We start from the raw sequence: 16078 nt of genomic DNA on the forward strand, positions 1-16078 counted from the left end.
TAATTTTCCCAGAGAAACCGATTGGGCGCAGTCGGAATACGCTGCGAGTAGCGGGTCAAAAGTTACAGCCAAAAAACCAGAACCTGAATTTTCGACATTTTTCAGCTGGTGCTCTTTCCATCGTAATTTCTGTGCTGTAGGTTCTACGCTCTTTTTGCTGCGTTTTCTGAGTTCCTGGTGGTCCAATTGGTCATAAGAGCGTCATACAAATCGAATTTGAGACCAAAAGTTTTTTGCCCAAAAAAAAGTAAGGCTAACCCCTTTGTGTTTTTGGCGAAAATTGTCGCGATTTTGAAAGGTGCTGGAATCAATTCTTTGGCGCCCTATATCGACATAATTTTGCAAGAGAAATCGATTGGGCGCAGTCCGAATACGATGCGAGCAACGGATCAAATGTTACAGCCTGAAAACCAGAACCTGAATTTTGAACATTTTTCAGCTGGTGCTCTTTCCATCGTAATTTCTGTGCTGTTGGTTCTACGCTCTTTTTGCTGCGTTTTCTGAGTTCCTGGTGGTCCAATTGGTCATAAGAGCGTCATACAAATCGAATCTGAGACCAAAAGTTCTTTGCCCAAAAAAAAAGTAAGGCTAACCCCTTTGTGTTTTTGGCGAAAATTTTCGCGATTTTGAAAAGTGCTGGAATCAATTCTTTGGTGCCCTATATCGACATAATTTTGCAAGAGAAACCGATTGGGCGCAGTCGGAATACGCTGCGAGTAGCGGGTCAAAAGTTACAGCCAAAAAACCAGAACCTGAATTTTCGACATTTTTCAGCTGGTGCTCTTTCCATCGTAATTTCTGTGCTGTAGGTTCTACGCTCTTTTTGCTGCGTTTTCTGAGTTCCTGGTGGTCCAATTGGTCATAAAAGCGTCATACAAATGGAATCTGAGACCAAAAGTTTTTTGCTCAAAAAAAAAGTAAGGCTAACCCCTTTGTGTTTTTGGCGAAAATTTTCGCGATTTTGAAAAGTGCTGGAATCAATTCTTTGGTGCCCTATATCGACATAATTTTGCAAGAAAAATCGATTGGACGCAGTCGGAATACGCTGCGAGCAGCGGGTCAAAAGTTACAGCCAAAAAACCAGAACCTGAATTTTCGATATTTTTTAGCTGGCTCTCTTTCCATCGTAATTTTTTTGCTGTTGGTCCTACGCTCTATTTGATGCGTTTTCTGAGTTCCTGGGGGTCTAATTGGTCGGGAAAAGGTCACAAGAATCGATTCTGAGACAAAGTATTTTTTTGGTCAAAAAATAAGTGAGGCTAACCCCTTTGGATATTTCGTCGAAATCAGGACTAGTTTGAAAAATGTTGAAATCTATTTCTCTATACTGTCTATCGACGTAAATGTGCGCGAGCAATCGATCGCACGCAGTCCGTATACGCCATCGTTTACTTTATCTTGCTCCTTCATTTTCTTCATTTCTCCACACTTCCTAGATTTTTCAATTCTTCGCATAAAAATGTAATCGGCATCCATTGACCTAAGTACGTGGGTTGCGACGCGCGGCATTTTGCCGTTCCGTCGGTACCTATTTTCATGAGCGCCTTTTCTAGCCGACGGCGTAGCGCTGTCGCGTCAAGTTGCAGTCGCGACATATAACACCCATGAAAATCCAGCCTCATCGTTTGAGACAGCTGTTCGCTGTCTTCCCGATCATCTCAGGCTCCGATCATGGAAGGAAAATGTCAAAATTCCGATTTCGATGCAAAATGCTTGCTGGCGCAGTTGAATACGGCGAGAAAAGAGATAAACAATTTAAGGTAGGAATTATTCCCTCGCTGCGCTTTCCCGTTCTATTTACAATTAAACGCGCACGGCCGAGAGCTGCACATTTTGGTCCATGACGTGTGTGACATAACATAACCAAAAAACTCGCCGACATCGACTGACGCAAATAACAAGTCAATGAATTTCTGATAGAACTGAAAATCCAAATTGGTTTCGTAATATTTCAGGCAACAGATACGTAATCTCCGTTACGTCCATGATAAAGACGTCGAGGGCATCAAACGCCTCGTAGGATCGCGAACAGCAGAGAAAAAGTCGTTCATGTCAAAACCAGACATTTCGAAAACACCCTTGCCAAGCACGAGCAACGAAGTAGATGAAGGTCTCAAGTTGAAACCCATTGGAGTCGTGTCAACATGGTTTCCTAACAAACGAGGGACGCCACGACAACCTGGAATATGCGATAAGGCACCAGGGAAATTAACACTTTTTAATTCTATCTTTACCAATCCTGAACATGCCTTAGATGGCCTTCAAGACTTCTCACACATGTGGTAAGGATTGGTGAAACATTACTGTGCTAACAGTTTTCGATTTATTAAAAAAAAGTAACGGTTTTTTTCTTCTGCGTGTTTTATAATTTCTGTGATTTTTCTCTTTAGGATACTCTTCCACTTCCATAGGAACGAGTCAACTCATGTACGTGCTAAAGTAGCGCCACCCAGACTAAACGGAATACGAACCGGAGTATTTTCGACCAGATCACCGCACCGACCTTGTCCGATAGGTCTGAGCCTTGTTAAAATCATAAAAATAGTGAATTGCACTATTTTCTTCGAGGGCGTAGATATGGTGGACCAAACACCAGTGTTGGACATCAAACCTTACATACCGCAGTACGACAACCCGTTGTACGTTGAAAAGTACAGCAGTAGAGAATTGGAGAGAAGTGGTATTCTTGATCGGGAATCGCGAGGAAATATTGATGAAAGGACAAATCTAAACTTGGATTCAAGTGAACGATTGAGCAGGCAAAATCTTGTTGCATCTGAAACGAGCAATGGCTTTAGAACTACGTTACACGAACCTCATTATGGTAGTACTGATGGTGCAGCGCACGGCACAGATATTTCTAGAGATGAGGAAATCGCACTCAGACTACAGGCGGAAGAGTTTGATGGACATTCGGAATTCGGTAACTACTTAGAAGCTAGAAACTGTTACCGACCAGTTGATAGGAATTTAGATATTGTCACAGGATTTGATAATAATAGAAGCGTCACACTTGGTACCAGCAACTTGGATGGGAACAGGGAGATGTCTAACGGGCTAAATACGGACCTGGGTTCATTTGACGAACGAGAATTATTGAGTCCAGAAATTTCTCTACAAAGTACTGTAGATTCTATGCAAAATTCCACACATAATTCCAGAAATGGTGGAATCGTCCCCAGAACTTTGGAATTGCACAATGAGAATACAGTGTTTAATATACAACATATCGACCTGAATCCTCAAGCTAATAGAACAATGTCCTTCAATTCGAGAAATGCTGAGGTTAACAATCCCATTGATCAAATATCGCGAAATACTAGGCTATTAGACGGTGCCGACGGAATAAGTACTGACTTAGATTTGATTGACCTGCGTGCAGCAAATTCGAGGCTTGATAATTCTCCAATTCGAATGGGTATTAGAGAAGCGCCTGATGGCGAAGAAGGTTTTACGTCGCAAACTTTGTCAAATATACAAGGAATGGCTGGATCCGCAGTTTCTCAGAATGCTGGGAATGGTCAGAACATTAGAATTGAAAGTAGAGGTCACATGAACTTGGGGCAGGAAGAAAATTCTTCTAATGTAAGGATACCAGATTGGATATCGAGATCGCGTGTTTCGGCGTTAACTGTAACATTTAATGAACGAGCTTTGGTACAGTTGAACGAAATTCTAGGAGACAAAGCGGACCAGCAGAAACATGCTATAGAAAATGTTTTATGTCAAGACCCTAGGTCAGTTTACTTGAGGCAACGTTGGGCCAATCAGTTCTACACATTTTTAATTCACGAATTACATATCAGTTGTAGATTTGACGATAACAGACATATTGTTACAGTTTTCCAAATCCGTCATGCGGGTAGGATGTGTGAATGTGGAGAGCCAGAGTGGCAGTGCTTAGGGCATTCCCCCCTTACGTAATAGCTTTTATATTTATGATGCAGAGTTTGTAACGTATATACTGCTCTTTAGTTTTAGCCATGTATAAACAAGCCCTGCTAATGTTGACTAGTGAATGTATCGCTCTATGCAGGCAATGTAGTCCAATTTGAAAGTTATTGTACTTGTTGTACTAGAATTTCAAAAAGAAAATACACAGTAACAGAAGATACCGTAACATTCATAGCTGTCCATTATAACAAAAGAAATTAATCAAATATCAGTTTGAATTAATGCTATATGTTTTGGTCTCGAAAGAAGTATGCTACAATGAATCGGATATGGACATTTCCGGATATACCCGATGATATGTGTGATGAAGAAATGAATATGCTTAAAATTGCAGTCGTAGATCAAATTCTACTTTGCATGCATGAATAAGTCCCAAATATATTAGGAAACCTGAATTTTGTATCAATAGATTATATGTTGTTTAATTATGTGTTACCAGGAAAATATGAAAAATATTTTCCTTCTATGTTATTACTTACATACAGGGGACTGAATTTTAATATTACGTTTTTGTATTTCATCAAAGTTTACGTTAAAGTACTCGTTCGGTAGTTCGAGGTGATATTGTATGAATTTTCAGTCAAATTCTACCATGTAGAATGGTTCGATTACAGATTTTTTTTAAGTGTAACCTCTTACCTTTATAATTTTAGTTTATATATGAAACCCTGGGATATATACGTATATTACCTATTATATTATTCAGGCAACTATGAAGTAATTTCTGCAATTAATTACGAGCCAAAAGTTCCTATAGGTTTACTTTAATGTGTTTGCACGTTATTCTTTTGTAACTACTTAATCAGTAGATAAGGTAATCTTAAAGTTTAGTAATAGTGCACATGTTGTAATATCGGAAAAAGTGGCAAAAATGTTTTTCGTAATGAATATATGATTAATGCACTTCTAAAAATAATCTCAGATGATCCATAACAGTTTAATATAGCAATATCAAGCTTTTGTAGAAAACGTTAATCCGTTTTTAACGATGCGCCAAACAAATGGCTTCAGAAATAAATAACATTTTACAATGATACAAGTTATAACAAATAAATATAGTTACCGATCCATTCATTCCATTCCACTTAAATTTCGAGGAATTCATAGCATCAAACATACATCATGGAAATTTGGGTAAACGGTCGAGGTCCAAAAAATGCAGGCAGTAGATAAATGTAGTAAAATATGTTTATTAGAACATAACGATACGGCCAGAAATTGAAACAACTTGTATGTCATACCCATAATTAAACTACGTGTATAAACGAATAGTTGCATCTGCACCAGCCGAAAATAGCCAGGGTTGTATTGGATGAAACATGACATCAAGAATACCAAAATCGTTGTAAGTCTCATGATTGCACAGTCTTTTTAGCGGCACAATCAGTGGGTTTTGAAGAAGGTCGCTGTAAGGAACAAAAAAAAAAAAAACAATAAGAAGTTGTTTCTTGTGGCTTAATAAAAACATAATACCGATTTACTTACTTGTACACCATTCCGTGTGATACAATCAGACCTTTGTCATCAGCTCCAGAGGCAAATAGTGGATAACGCTTGTGGAAGGCTACACCACGCACGGCTGTTCCATGCAATCGTAAAGTTTGATAGGGCTTTGTGCTCAAATCCAGATCGAACCAGAGCATTTTTCTATCATATGTGCCTACTAAGATGTTGTCGCCACCTAAACACACAAGCAATTTATTAGGAGAAGAACCAATGACGAATTTCACAAAGTTGCGGAGAAAAATATGAAACTGTGTTGATTACCAGGATGTATTGCCATTGTTGATATCCACATAGAATTAGACAGCAGTTTCTTGACCATCTCCTGCTTAACCAAGTCGTATATTCTAACATTCCGTTGTGTCTGAAAATTTGTTTAAATTACTCAATTGGAAAAGTGACTCAAACAATCACAAGCACAAAGATCAATGTGGCAACTTACCGCGACAAATAAAAATGGTCTAATGGGATGGAACAAAACACATTGTACCAGTCCCTTGGACTTGCTGAATGGCAATTGCGAACGCCTCTTTGACAACTGATTTATTAGAACAGATCTGTTCTGCCCATCGGGCATAACGGTGGCTAGATAGTCACCCCTCGCATGCCAAGTCACCTGCTTCACAACTTTAAAGTGATTTAATATTACTCTGATACCATTTCGCCAATTTTCACCTTCGGCCTGTTCCCACTGAACTGCCGTCCTTACCCTCTCATTCACTGAAATACAAGTAAAAAGAATTTAGTACATTGGAAAGTAGTTTCCTGGATTCAGTTACAGTCACATATGCTAACAAATTTATTACCTATTACATCGCTTTGAGGTATGATTTCCAGAAGCTGGTCCGTTTTGCTTGTGATTAAGTGGTCCCCTACTCCAGGGTTGATTAACAAAACTTTCTGATCTGCAGCAACGGCTATCAGCGAAATTGCTTGATTTGGACACCATGCAACACTTCTTATAATGCCTCCACAAGGAACGGTCTTTACACATCTACCAGTTGCAATTTCCCATACTGAAAACATGTTCACTCATTCATTAATTCGCAGTTTTAAATTTTTTCCTTAATCTTTAATTACAATCGACCTACAATGAAAAAGTTTCGACAAAACAACTCACTTTTAAGCGTCATATCATCTCCGCCAGAAGCGATATACTGGCCTTTAGCTTCGGCAGTAAAGGATCTTATCATGTCAGTGTGCCCCTTAAAGACCATTGACATAGTAGTGGGAAATGGTTGTAAATCTTGAGGACTAGGTAGCTGTGGAACCAAGCTGGCTGGGTCAATGGTAAGCCTCATTTTCAAAGCCCTTGGACAAAGATACAAGTCCAAACATCTCTGAAACCGCTCTTTGATATATCTTGAATAAGCCGGGACTTCACGAAGTGAATTAAACTTCTGTGGAATGAAGTGAAGCTTCCTTTTCCATGGCGTGGACTTCAGCTTATTCCATTCCTTCATTTCTTTTTTGTCAAAGAGATACTCTGGCGGAGGATTATAGCTCTCTGCGTGACCAGGCAAATGCCTCTTTGGTGCCGGTATGTGCTTGTGAATCCTCCGCATTTCCTCAGCCTGATCGTCTGACTGCCACAGCATGTAAAAATCTTTGTTTTCCTTGTTCTTCTGTTTTTCCTTCTCCATTTCGACTGTTGACTTTATCCAACCCATTTTCAGAGCATGAACTAGCTTGGAAACTTTCTTTGCTTCCGACTTTGAAGGCAAGAATGATCGTTTGTGCTCCGGAAATTTACGCAATGGCGTTTTCATCACTTCGGACGTGAACCACTCGACCCAAGGCTGTAAAAGTAATAGGAAAGTAAAGTTTCAAAACAAATTTCAGAGATATGTTGAAAGTATTAAATAAAATCTGGTAAGGAACAAATAACTTACTGTGTACTCGTCAAATTGAGCATCAGGTATCTTTTGCTTCTGGATTCTTGTTATGAGCTCTATGTCAGCTTCGCTGAGTACTACATCTTGTCCCGTCATGGGGTCTTTCACAGTTCTCCAAAAATCTGGATCTTCCATTCTCTTCAAAAAGTTATCCAGCTGATCTCCCTTCTCTGGTTTTAAAATTTTTTTACCATCCCAGTCGTACCCGATGTGAGGATACTCGTTATACCATTGCAAGGGGATATTCCCAATGGTATTTCGAATATCTTCTTCATCCGAACTGTCTTGTTCATATTCGTCGACATTACTAGTCAGTTTTTCAACTGCTGGGTCGCTTGTATTGCGACCACTATTCACAATACTTGATTTATTCTGTTTTACACCATTCTCAAAATTTTTCTCACTATGATCGTTTAGTTTTACTACTTTTTTATTCACATTTCTAGCTGGCTTGTTACTTCCATTGCTTTCCTTATTAGACTTTACTAAAGATTTGTTATTTGTTTTAGGCTGCCGAACTTCTTCCTCTGACTGCTCGTTTCCAGATTCTGAACTAACTTTGTCTTTGGAATTGACAGACCCGTCACTCTCTGCTTCCGAATCTTCTTCGTCCTCCTCTTCTTCATTCACAGAATCATCATCCTTCTCGTACTCTTCAGAGTCAGATTCAAATTCTAGTTCCTCATCATCGTTATCAGAGCCAAAAACAATTGGATCATTCTCAGTATCAGAATCGACAACATCATTATCCCCTTCGACTTCGTCGTCTGTGCTGTCATCGTCCTCGTCGAGTTGATCGGTGGCTAGAAAATCCTCCGATCCTAAATCCTGGATACACGGAGTGTCATGTAGTGTACAATAAATTGCCAAAGAGAACCAGTGATGACAATAGATCTTTGCGTTACGATTACTGCTTCAATTTTTTACTGAAGCTCAAAGCTGACCCAACTCAACCTAACCTAGGATGTTTAATACATATTTAAATGATTCGATTATCTGTCTTACCGAATTCTCGTCCAAGTCGTCATCGTCTTCAAGTTCTTCGACATTCTCTACCCTTTCTTCTTCTTTGTTTGATTTGTTCGGAATGATTGGGTCCTGCTTTCGCTTACCTGCCTTTTTCGGGGCACCCATCACTAGGCAGTGGCAAGTTGGAAGACAGCCGCTTTGGACAACCGCGTTGTTTTTTGAGGTTAGGTATGACACGTGTTTGGCTTTTGCACTTCGATAGTTCGACTTGCGATACGCAAACTTTCCGCAATCGATATCTCGATTTACATTTCAAACCAGCAGACGCACGGATGCAGATACTTCGAAGCACGCTAAAGTTTAAGCTCTCACCCTACTCATCTCTGCTCTCACTTTAGAGAGTTTCATAAGTATGCTACTAATTTTTTCAGCTTCTGAGAAATTGTTAAAATTTCTGAATCAATCTCTGCAGAGTTTTGCGGAATCAAACAAGGATGATGTTACGGGGTAGAATGCGTAGGCTCCGATGAGCGGTAATCGGAGCTTACTCCACGCCCAGCCAAGGTGTTATTTGGCTATTATAGGGTCCGTTCACATCGACTATGCACTCGCGTGCTACTACTCCCAATGCAGGAAGTGAATGGAATAGAAAGGGATCGGTATTAAGGGAAGGTAAACGATTATAAGTATATGATTGTTTATTAGTAGTCAATGCAACGGAGTCGGTCGAGGGAAAAAGGTATGATCTTGGTTTAGAGGGATAGGTGTCTTGCTTGAGCGCTAGGATGGATCTGCCTTGTTTTGCGGGATGTAGGAGGCAAGCTAGCCGCGAGTTACAGAAGAATCTGCTGACTCGCGGACGATAAGAGTAGACTACAGAGCGTAAGGTAACTAAGAGTGTGGGAAAGGAATATGAAGTCTGGGGGACGTAACAAGGATATCCAATCTTAATTTATTCTTACAATATATTTTGTTTCTGTTATACAATATAATAATTGAAATGTGTTAAATTGGATGTACTTTAAAACGTATACCGCTCGACAGGCTACTAATATATTTCTCGTGAAAATCTTCGGCAGGTAATTAGAGCTGTTTACAACAAGGCCGTAAATCCTGCGCCCGAGTTGTAAACATTAGTTTTTCATGCGGTGGGTGGAAAATGCCCCACGAGATTATATAGAACTATGGAGAGAAAAAAAAAACGCTATTTCATAAAACCCAATAACATAAAAATGATATTGAAGCATAGAATTGGGTGTGAGAGGGGTCCAGGGGCAAAATTCCCGCCAGGAAGTTGGGGCTAGAGTCTTCCCACTGAAATAAAAATAGACTGAAAAATCATAAGAAACATTAATTTGGATACGAGTTTCGATTTCACGACGCGGCCGGCAAATATGAAAAAAGACAGAATCTTGATGCTTCGCTTGCGTAAAAGTAACGGAATACACCGTGTGTATCGTACTTTTGTGCAGTATCGCTCTGAAAATACTTCCCAGACAGCACCAAAAGCTTTCCGTTAACTGTTTGCGAGCTCAGCCAGAAGCGCATGGGAAGTTCCCTGAAGTTCCCCACCGTAAAGCCTATGGCGCGAATCGCGAGCTTCCCTAGAGCGCCCCGGAAGCTCCCCAGATGCTTCTAATAACCTCAGCAGATGTTCTATGTAAGCTATTCTACAAAGTTTTAAGAATGCGTTGTCGGAACGTATAGATATCTCAACTGACAGCTGTACAAAAAAACTCAAAATTAATGTTCTTAACATTTTGAGATGGTGATAAGATCGCTGAATATGTAAATTGTTCTAATAACGCTCAAATGTACTCAAAGAGTGAAAAATTAGTATCTGTATCATTCGTATTTTAGACACAACAAATCGATGTTATGTTTCTGTCGATTTGTAGTATTGAAATGAAAAATAATTGTATTCAGATAAAAAAAATAAAGGTGAGAGGAGGCAGTGGATTTCACATGAAACATTCTCAACGAATGTTAAAAAATATATTACAAATAAGTAAAATTTATCAATAGCTAACAGAATTTTCAGAGGAACTCCATAAGAGAGAAACTACAAACTATATAAACAGTGATTTTTTCTTCTGTACCAATTTTCGTTCTGTTCAGTGCATAAACTCGTTGTTCACAGTTACAGAGATTCAGATTGATTCTAAACCCTTTGATATCCCTAGTAATTTTACGACCACGGAGTAGTAGGAAGGAGACAACACTCGAGCAGCACTTGGCACAAAAGCTGGCCCAGTTTTTGGGGCAACGTAAGAAGAATTGTCAAGGTGCGATTTAAGCGCCTCTTGCGGTGTAAGTTCGTATAGCGCACTCACCCCTTTCACCATATGATATCATATCTTACGATTCGCCGTTTGCAAACCTTTTCCTCGGATTTAATGTCGGTTGAGATTAGAAAAGCAATCACTCGGTTTTTACTGTTTTTTAGTTACTTCAGATGCGTATTTTACGAATTTACGGAATATGTTTATAAAACGGAGGCTTATAGGTTACGATTGCCGCCTTTTTTTTTTTACATTTTATAATGAAAATTTCACTTTTTTCCGTAAAAGGCGCTCAAATCGCATTTAGACAATTCCTCTTACGTTACCTCAAAACTGGGGACAAGTTTTATCGCAGAGTCTTGTTTCCTTCCTACTACTCCGTGTTCAGGACCCACGGTTTTGTATCAGCACCGTTGACACTTCCAGCCGCGCGTCTTTAAGCTTTTCTCCACGTGCTATTTGCGGTGTGTTCCGATATAAGTCCCCAGTACTGTCAACAATCTTTTATCTTTTTTGCGCTACCAGGTTCGTGAGTATCATCTCTGGTGAGTAGCTGAGCCTATGTCCTAGGGAGTTTTTAGTGCTGTCAGACAATTTAGGAACGCACTCTTGGCATCAGGGAGTGGCTGGCAGTGCCAACTGTGCGCATCCAAAACTGCGGATCGTAAAATTACTAGGCATATCAAAAAGGTCAAAATCAATCTAAGCGTCTGTACAATCTGTAGTTGTTCATTTAATCAGGTGAAAATATGCCGTTCGTGCACAATATTGAGATTATACATCAAACATTTAGAGGGCACAGCTGGCGCATTTGACTTTAGAAAACCCACTTGTCAATTGTGACGTATTTTCATTAATTTATGTTTATAAAAGAAAAAATATACAAAAACCTGAATAAGCACCGATATGGCACAAACAGAGCACTAATACCAATATTGTATTATCACATAGGTCACAACCAATAACAGTGCGTCATATGACACTTATAAAATGACAGGGTGACGGTCAGTCCGGTTGAAGAATTCATCCATGAAATTTAAAATACTGCGAGATGTTCGTAAGATAAGCGAGTTCTAGCAGAAAAACTTCAATTACAACTTCTATTGTGATTCTAGTTGATTGATAATCGTTAGAAAAACGGCGTGACAAGGAAAGATATAATTGATGTCAATAACAGCTAATATTCAAGATGTATATCAATTTTCAACTTATCTTATTGTTGTCTGTAACGATGACTCATCACCTAACTTTGGCACAAACATGTAACGAGAGGCAGCTACCGGGTCCCACTTTAGTAGACATGTGCGGTGAATCCGGTACGTTGATGTCTTTTCTGGACTCAGCCATACGAAAGAACGAAAAAATATCGGGAATATGCGAACGCGTGACGCCCATCGAGACACCAGATCCCGAGTATGACTACATCGTAGCCGGCGGTAAGTATTAAGCAATGGATGTCAAAAACGTTAGCAACATTGAAAAACAACAATCGCAATCGTGCGTGGATAATTCATACTGATATTTACTCCCGTCGGTAGTCGCGAAGAGGATTTCTTCATTGACTAGGCTGTCCGAGAACAGTTGAGAGATTTTTTGGACTGCGCAGATCATGTAAATCGCATGTGATACATTGTATAGTTCCAAAATATCCTGAGAACTGAACAAGAAAGTGGTGAGTGCTGTTCAAAGCTGGTTCTTGTTTCAGGTGGTGCGGCAGGTTCCGTGGTGGCCGCGAGACTGAGCGAGATTTCGCACTGGAAAATATTGCTTCTCGAAGCTGGTGATGACGAACCTGCATCCGCACAAATTCCGGGTGCGGCCGTAATCATAGCTGGTACGTATTAGAGAAAGACTAATGAATTAAATTTATAAACATGCTACGAAAACAAATGAAATATCTGCCTCATGTAAGGTTCCAATTTGAGCTGGGGATACACAATCACGAACGAAAGGTACGCCTGCCTCTCAGAAAACGGTTCTTGTGAGTACGCCGCGGCGAAAGTTCTCGGTGGATGTACGGTGCACAACGGGATGGTATATTTGAGGGGCAATCCAACGGATTACAACAATTGGGCCGCTATGGGTAATGAGGGCTGGACATGGGATGAAGTGAAACCTTTCTTTCTCAAGGCGGAGGATAACGGTGAAATTGATAGAGTTGGAAGATTCTGGCACGCCACGGGGGGTCCACTATCCGTTGAGAGATTTCCCTATGAACCTCCTTTTGCCAATGCTATGCTTAAAGCAGCGGAAGAGGCAGGATTCCGCATTAGTCAAGATCTAAACGGAGACGTGGTGAGTGGTTTTGCAATGGCACAAACCACTAGTAAGAATGGAGTCAGACGTAGCAGCGCCGCATCGTATCTACGGCCCAGCAGGAACCGTGAGAATCTACACGTTTCCCTGAACTCGACTGTCACAAGAGTAATAATCGAGGACGGGAAGGCAGTCGGCGTCGAGTACTTTAAGGTAACGATCATCTTACTTACACCTTACACATCGTACTCACAGATATTCGAGTACCGATTGTGAGTCTTCATTCACGCGTGCTTCTATCATTGCTCTTACGTAGTAGCATCGTAGGGCTGATGATACAAGCCCGCAAAAAAAGGTATTTTATGCTGGGGTTGAGATCCAATAGCTCTTACGTATGACGGGCTGCTGAACACAAATCCGAGTTCAAAGTGGGCGTCGGTGAACTAATTCGGTCACTAGAGCCTAGTTGTTGAAGAATTAATTCGAAAAATGAGAACATTTAATTTTTATCATCCAACGTTCATCTATATCTATACATAGTACAAATACGTCACATCCGACACTGAGAAAAGTTTCATTTGTTATAGTAACTAGAAAAATTCAGTCAACCAGGTATCGTTAAAAAAACTGTTTAAATATTGTTGGAATTACGAAAAACGAGGTACACGTAAACATTTTGCGCTATTATCGATCCTTTTTTGGTAATTACAACGCAAAATCAGTTTCTTCGGTCTACTCTACGTTTTTAGTTAAATAAGGCTTTAACGTCAATTTACTGTCGCACGAGCATAAATTTTCGCAACAGTTACAAGAAAATATAGTAACAGTGATCGTAATGAGAAAGAATAGTAACGGATACTAGACTTTCCAGTAACAGCTAGAAAACTCATTTTCATTTTCCACCTAAAACTATATTTCTCGATTCTGTTAAAAAATGAAAATAGTTAAAGACTGAGCGGTAACCGGAACTAAAAATTTCTCTCGGTGAAGTGTGACTATCACCCAAAACTCCGATCAACTCTAAAGTTCAACACCCGGATAATCCCAAAAGCTACAAACCTTAATAACGCTAAAAGCCAAATTATACTCCGATAACCCCAAACAGACGTACGCGGCTGTTACTTACAAAAAAAATTACCCATGTACTCTTTTTTTAGTAATATTAAAACTAGTTTTTTGGCCCCAACGGCCAAATTGGTCCATCGACACCTTCTTTCGACTTTAGATTCGTGTTTAGCAGTTCGAGATAAATGGAAAATGATGGGTCTCGACTACAACACGACAAACTTTTTTTAATTTGTGGGCCTGTGTAATTGTAGTAAGAGGCGACTAATAACAAGCTTCGGAAGGGCTACTAATTAAAAAAATTAGCCCAACGATGGTCTAGTCCAGCCAAACGAACATGTACGCCTGGTTTAATTGAATCTTTGAGCTTCGCATACGTCTTACTGGACCGTTAGGTAAAAGCAGTGGTAAAATGATGGCTCGATTGTAGTTTCAGCGCTACCCGCTTGTGTGTTCCTTATTTGAATACAATTATCAATAGCCAAACTCATTGATAATTGAGAGCAAAATATGATAATTTCTTACAGAATGGTGAATTCAAGACGGTTCGTACATCGCGAGAAGTGATTCTCAGCGCTGGAAATGTCAAATCACCTCACATTCTACTTCTCTCTGGCATTGGGCCCAAGAAACACCTCGAGTCTATGGGCATCCCAGTCGTCAAGAATTTGCCTGGTGTTGGTAGGAATTACCAAGACCACCTGTACTTCACGCTCAACTTTACCATAAATCAACTTGACACCTACATAAACAATTGGGCAGCTACTGCCGAATACCTCGACTTTCAGACTGGCCCATTGTCCGGTCATGGGATAACCGGGATAGTCGCTCAGCTAGCTTCCAGCAAAACAACCCCCGACTATCCCGACATGCAAATATATAGCGTGGGTTTTGACGCCGCCTGTGCGTCTGGTGAAATTGGTGCTCTTAGCAGCACGGGGAAACGCACTTTCGACTTGTTCGCTGTGTTACTGCATCCAAAAAGCAGAGGTATGTAAATACCGTATCAGAAATAAGGACGTGGTTGTCTCACAATGGTTCTTCAACATCAAAGTACAAATAATACTTAGCCCATTATCCGGTGTTTTAGGACAAATCAGTCTGGCTTCGAACGATCCTTTTGAACAACCCGTGATCTGGGGTAACTTCCTGAGCGAACCCAGCGATATTGATATTCTTCTAGAAGCCATATATAGTACTATAAAGTTGACCGATACGGACACAATGAGAGCCTACAATATGACGTTAACAGCAATAGCCAACGATGCCTGCGGAAATTACACTTTTTCTACCACCGATTACTGGAAGTGTAGGGTACACCACGATGCTATTGGCGCACCTCATGGAAGCGGATCCTGCAAGATGGGCCCCAAGCATGACACAATGGCAGTTGTCGATCATAAGCTTCGAGTTCGGGGCATCAAAGGTCTGCGCGTTGCGGATACTTCCATCATGCCTAAGGTGAACTTTGGGACAAAATGTTTGAAATGTTACACTGATATGAGAACCAACCCCTTTTTTTTACCAAAAATTAGTCTCTCCGTACACAAATTATCTGGTTTCTTTATCTAATGAGAAGGTTATAGGCTATAAAAATATTCAGTTATTCAAGTGGCAAGGGACTAAGTTGGCTGTGCAGATAGGTATCAGTTTAAAGATCACGACGTCAACACAACTATCGATGTTGTTACGTAAACGTTCAAGAACATTTACGCTAGACTTTTCCTCACGGAAAAAAACATAACTTAGGTGTAAATTCACGACACTAACTCATAGATAATGCTGAATGCCGGTTATAGAGAAGTTGAGAGTTCTTTTTCGTGAGGATTGCTGCAGTAGTACTTGGAAAATATTTTTCATCTGAAAAGTACTTTTATTTTTTGTTTACAGATCGTTTCTGCGAATACTGGTTCACCGGCAATGATGATCGGAGAACGAGCTGCAGACTTCATCAAGACGGACTCCGATCGGTTATTATATTGAACGCAAGTTACTCCTAATACGAAGTAAATGCACTTGCGCGATTAGTCACGTACATAATTGTGACTGGAAGACGATACTTTTTGAGGAAAGTGAAACTGGATGTATCTTCAAACTTGTAACGTTGATCTGTAACTCAGGATTGAAGATATTAAAAATGTGTGAGATTAGAAA

At 40.1% G+C, this 16078-nt stretch overlaps 3 protein-coding genes across 3 annotated transcripts; 2 read left to right on the forward strand and 1 right to left on the reverse strand.

Annotated features, from left to right (window-relative positions):
- Positions 1 to 1629: 1629 nt before the first annotated feature.
- Positions 1630 to 4263, forward strand: LOC124303238 (uncharacterized). Its single transcript, XM_046760217.1, has 3 exons — positions 1630 to 1760; positions 1956 to 2282; positions 2391 to 4263. The coding sequence occupies exons 1-3, from the start codon at positions 1672 to 1674 to the stop codon at positions 3922 to 3924; spliced, it is 1950 nt and encodes a 649-aa protein (XP_046616173.1). The 5' UTR covers positions 1630 to 1671; the 3' UTR covers positions 3925 to 4263.
- Positions 4264 to 5126: 863 nt separating this feature from the next.
- On the reverse strand, positions 5127 to 8686 carry LOC124303383 (ribosome biogenesis protein BOP1 homolog). The gene is made up of 8 exons (XM_046760516.1): positions 8358 to 8686; positions 7350 to 8180; positions 6578 to 7256; positions 6264 to 6473; positions 5900 to 6177; positions 5722 to 5821; positions 5440 to 5635; positions 5127 to 5360 (listed from the first exon to the last, which is right to left on the reverse strand). The coding sequence occupies exons 1-8, from the start codon at positions 8484 to 8486 to the stop codon at positions 5207 to 5209; spliced, it is 2577 nt and encodes an 858-aa protein (XP_046616472.1). The 5' UTR covers positions 8487 to 8686; the 3' UTR covers positions 5127 to 5206.
- A 2923-nt stretch (positions 8687 to 11609) lies between these two features.
- Positions 11610 to 16078, forward strand: LOC124298793 (glucose dehydrogenase [FAD, quinone]-like). Its single transcript, XM_046751292.1, has 6 exons — positions 11610 to 12039; positions 12309 to 12437; positions 12516 to 13072; positions 14452 to 14914; positions 15015 to 15385; positions 15815 to 16078. The coding sequence occupies exons 1-6, from the start codon at positions 11793 to 11795 to the stop codon at positions 15905 to 15907; spliced, it is 1860 nt and encodes a 619-aa protein (XP_046607248.1). The 5' UTR covers positions 11610 to 11792; the 3' UTR covers positions 15908 to 16078.

The sequence above is a fragment of the Neodiprion virginianus genome, chromosome 1 (assembly GCF_021901495.1).
Source record: "Neodiprion virginianus isolate iyNeoVirg1 chromosome 1, iyNeoVirg1.1, whole genome shotgun sequence".
NCBI lineage: Eukaryota > Metazoa > Arthropoda > Insecta > Hymenoptera > Diprionidae > Neodiprion > Neodiprion virginianus.

What these genes read in the sequence shown, in the direction of transcription:
- LOC124303238 (XM_046760217.1), top strand. Translation starts at nt 1,672, where the DNA reads ATGGAAGGAAAATGTCAAAATTCCGATTTCGATGCAAAATGCTTGCTG. An exon ending in AAAGAGATAAACAATTTAAG is followed by an intron (nt 1,761 to 1,955) that starts GTAGGAATTATT and finishes GTAATATTTCAG; the next exon opens with GCAACAGATACGTAATCTCC. An exon ending in CAAGACTTCTCACACATGTG is followed by an intron (nt 2,283 to 2,390) that starts GTAAGGATTGGT and finishes TTTTCTCTTTAG; the next exon opens with GATACTCTTCCACTTCCATA.
- LOC124303383 (XM_046760516.1), bottom strand. Translation starts at nt 8,486, where the DNA reads ATGGGTGCCCCGAAAAAGGCAGGTAAGCGAAAGCAGGACCCAATCATT. An exon ending in CTCAATTTGACGAGTACACA is followed by an intron (nt 7,257 to 7,349) that starts GTAAGTTATTTG and finishes TTACTTTTACAG; the next exon opens with CCTTGGGTCGAGTGGTTCAC. An exon ending in GACCATTTTTATTTGTCGCG is followed by an intron (nt 5,822 to 5,899) that starts GTAAGTTGCCAC and finishes ACAAATTTTCAG; the next exon opens with ACACAACGGAATGTTAGAAT.
- LOC124298793 (XM_046751292.1), top strand. Translation starts at nt 11,793, where the DNA reads ATGTATATCAATTTTCAACTTATCTTATTGTTGTCTGTAACGATGACT. An exon ending in ACTGCATCCAAAAAGCAGAG is followed by an intron (nt 14,915 to 15,014) that starts GTATGTAAATAC and finishes CCGGTGTTTTAG; the next exon opens with GACAAATCAGTCTGGCTTCG. An exon ending in ATACTTCCATCATGCCTAAG is followed by an intron (nt 15,386 to 15,814) that starts GTGAACTTTGGG and finishes TTTTGTTTACAG; the next exon opens with ATCGTTTCTGCGAATACTGG.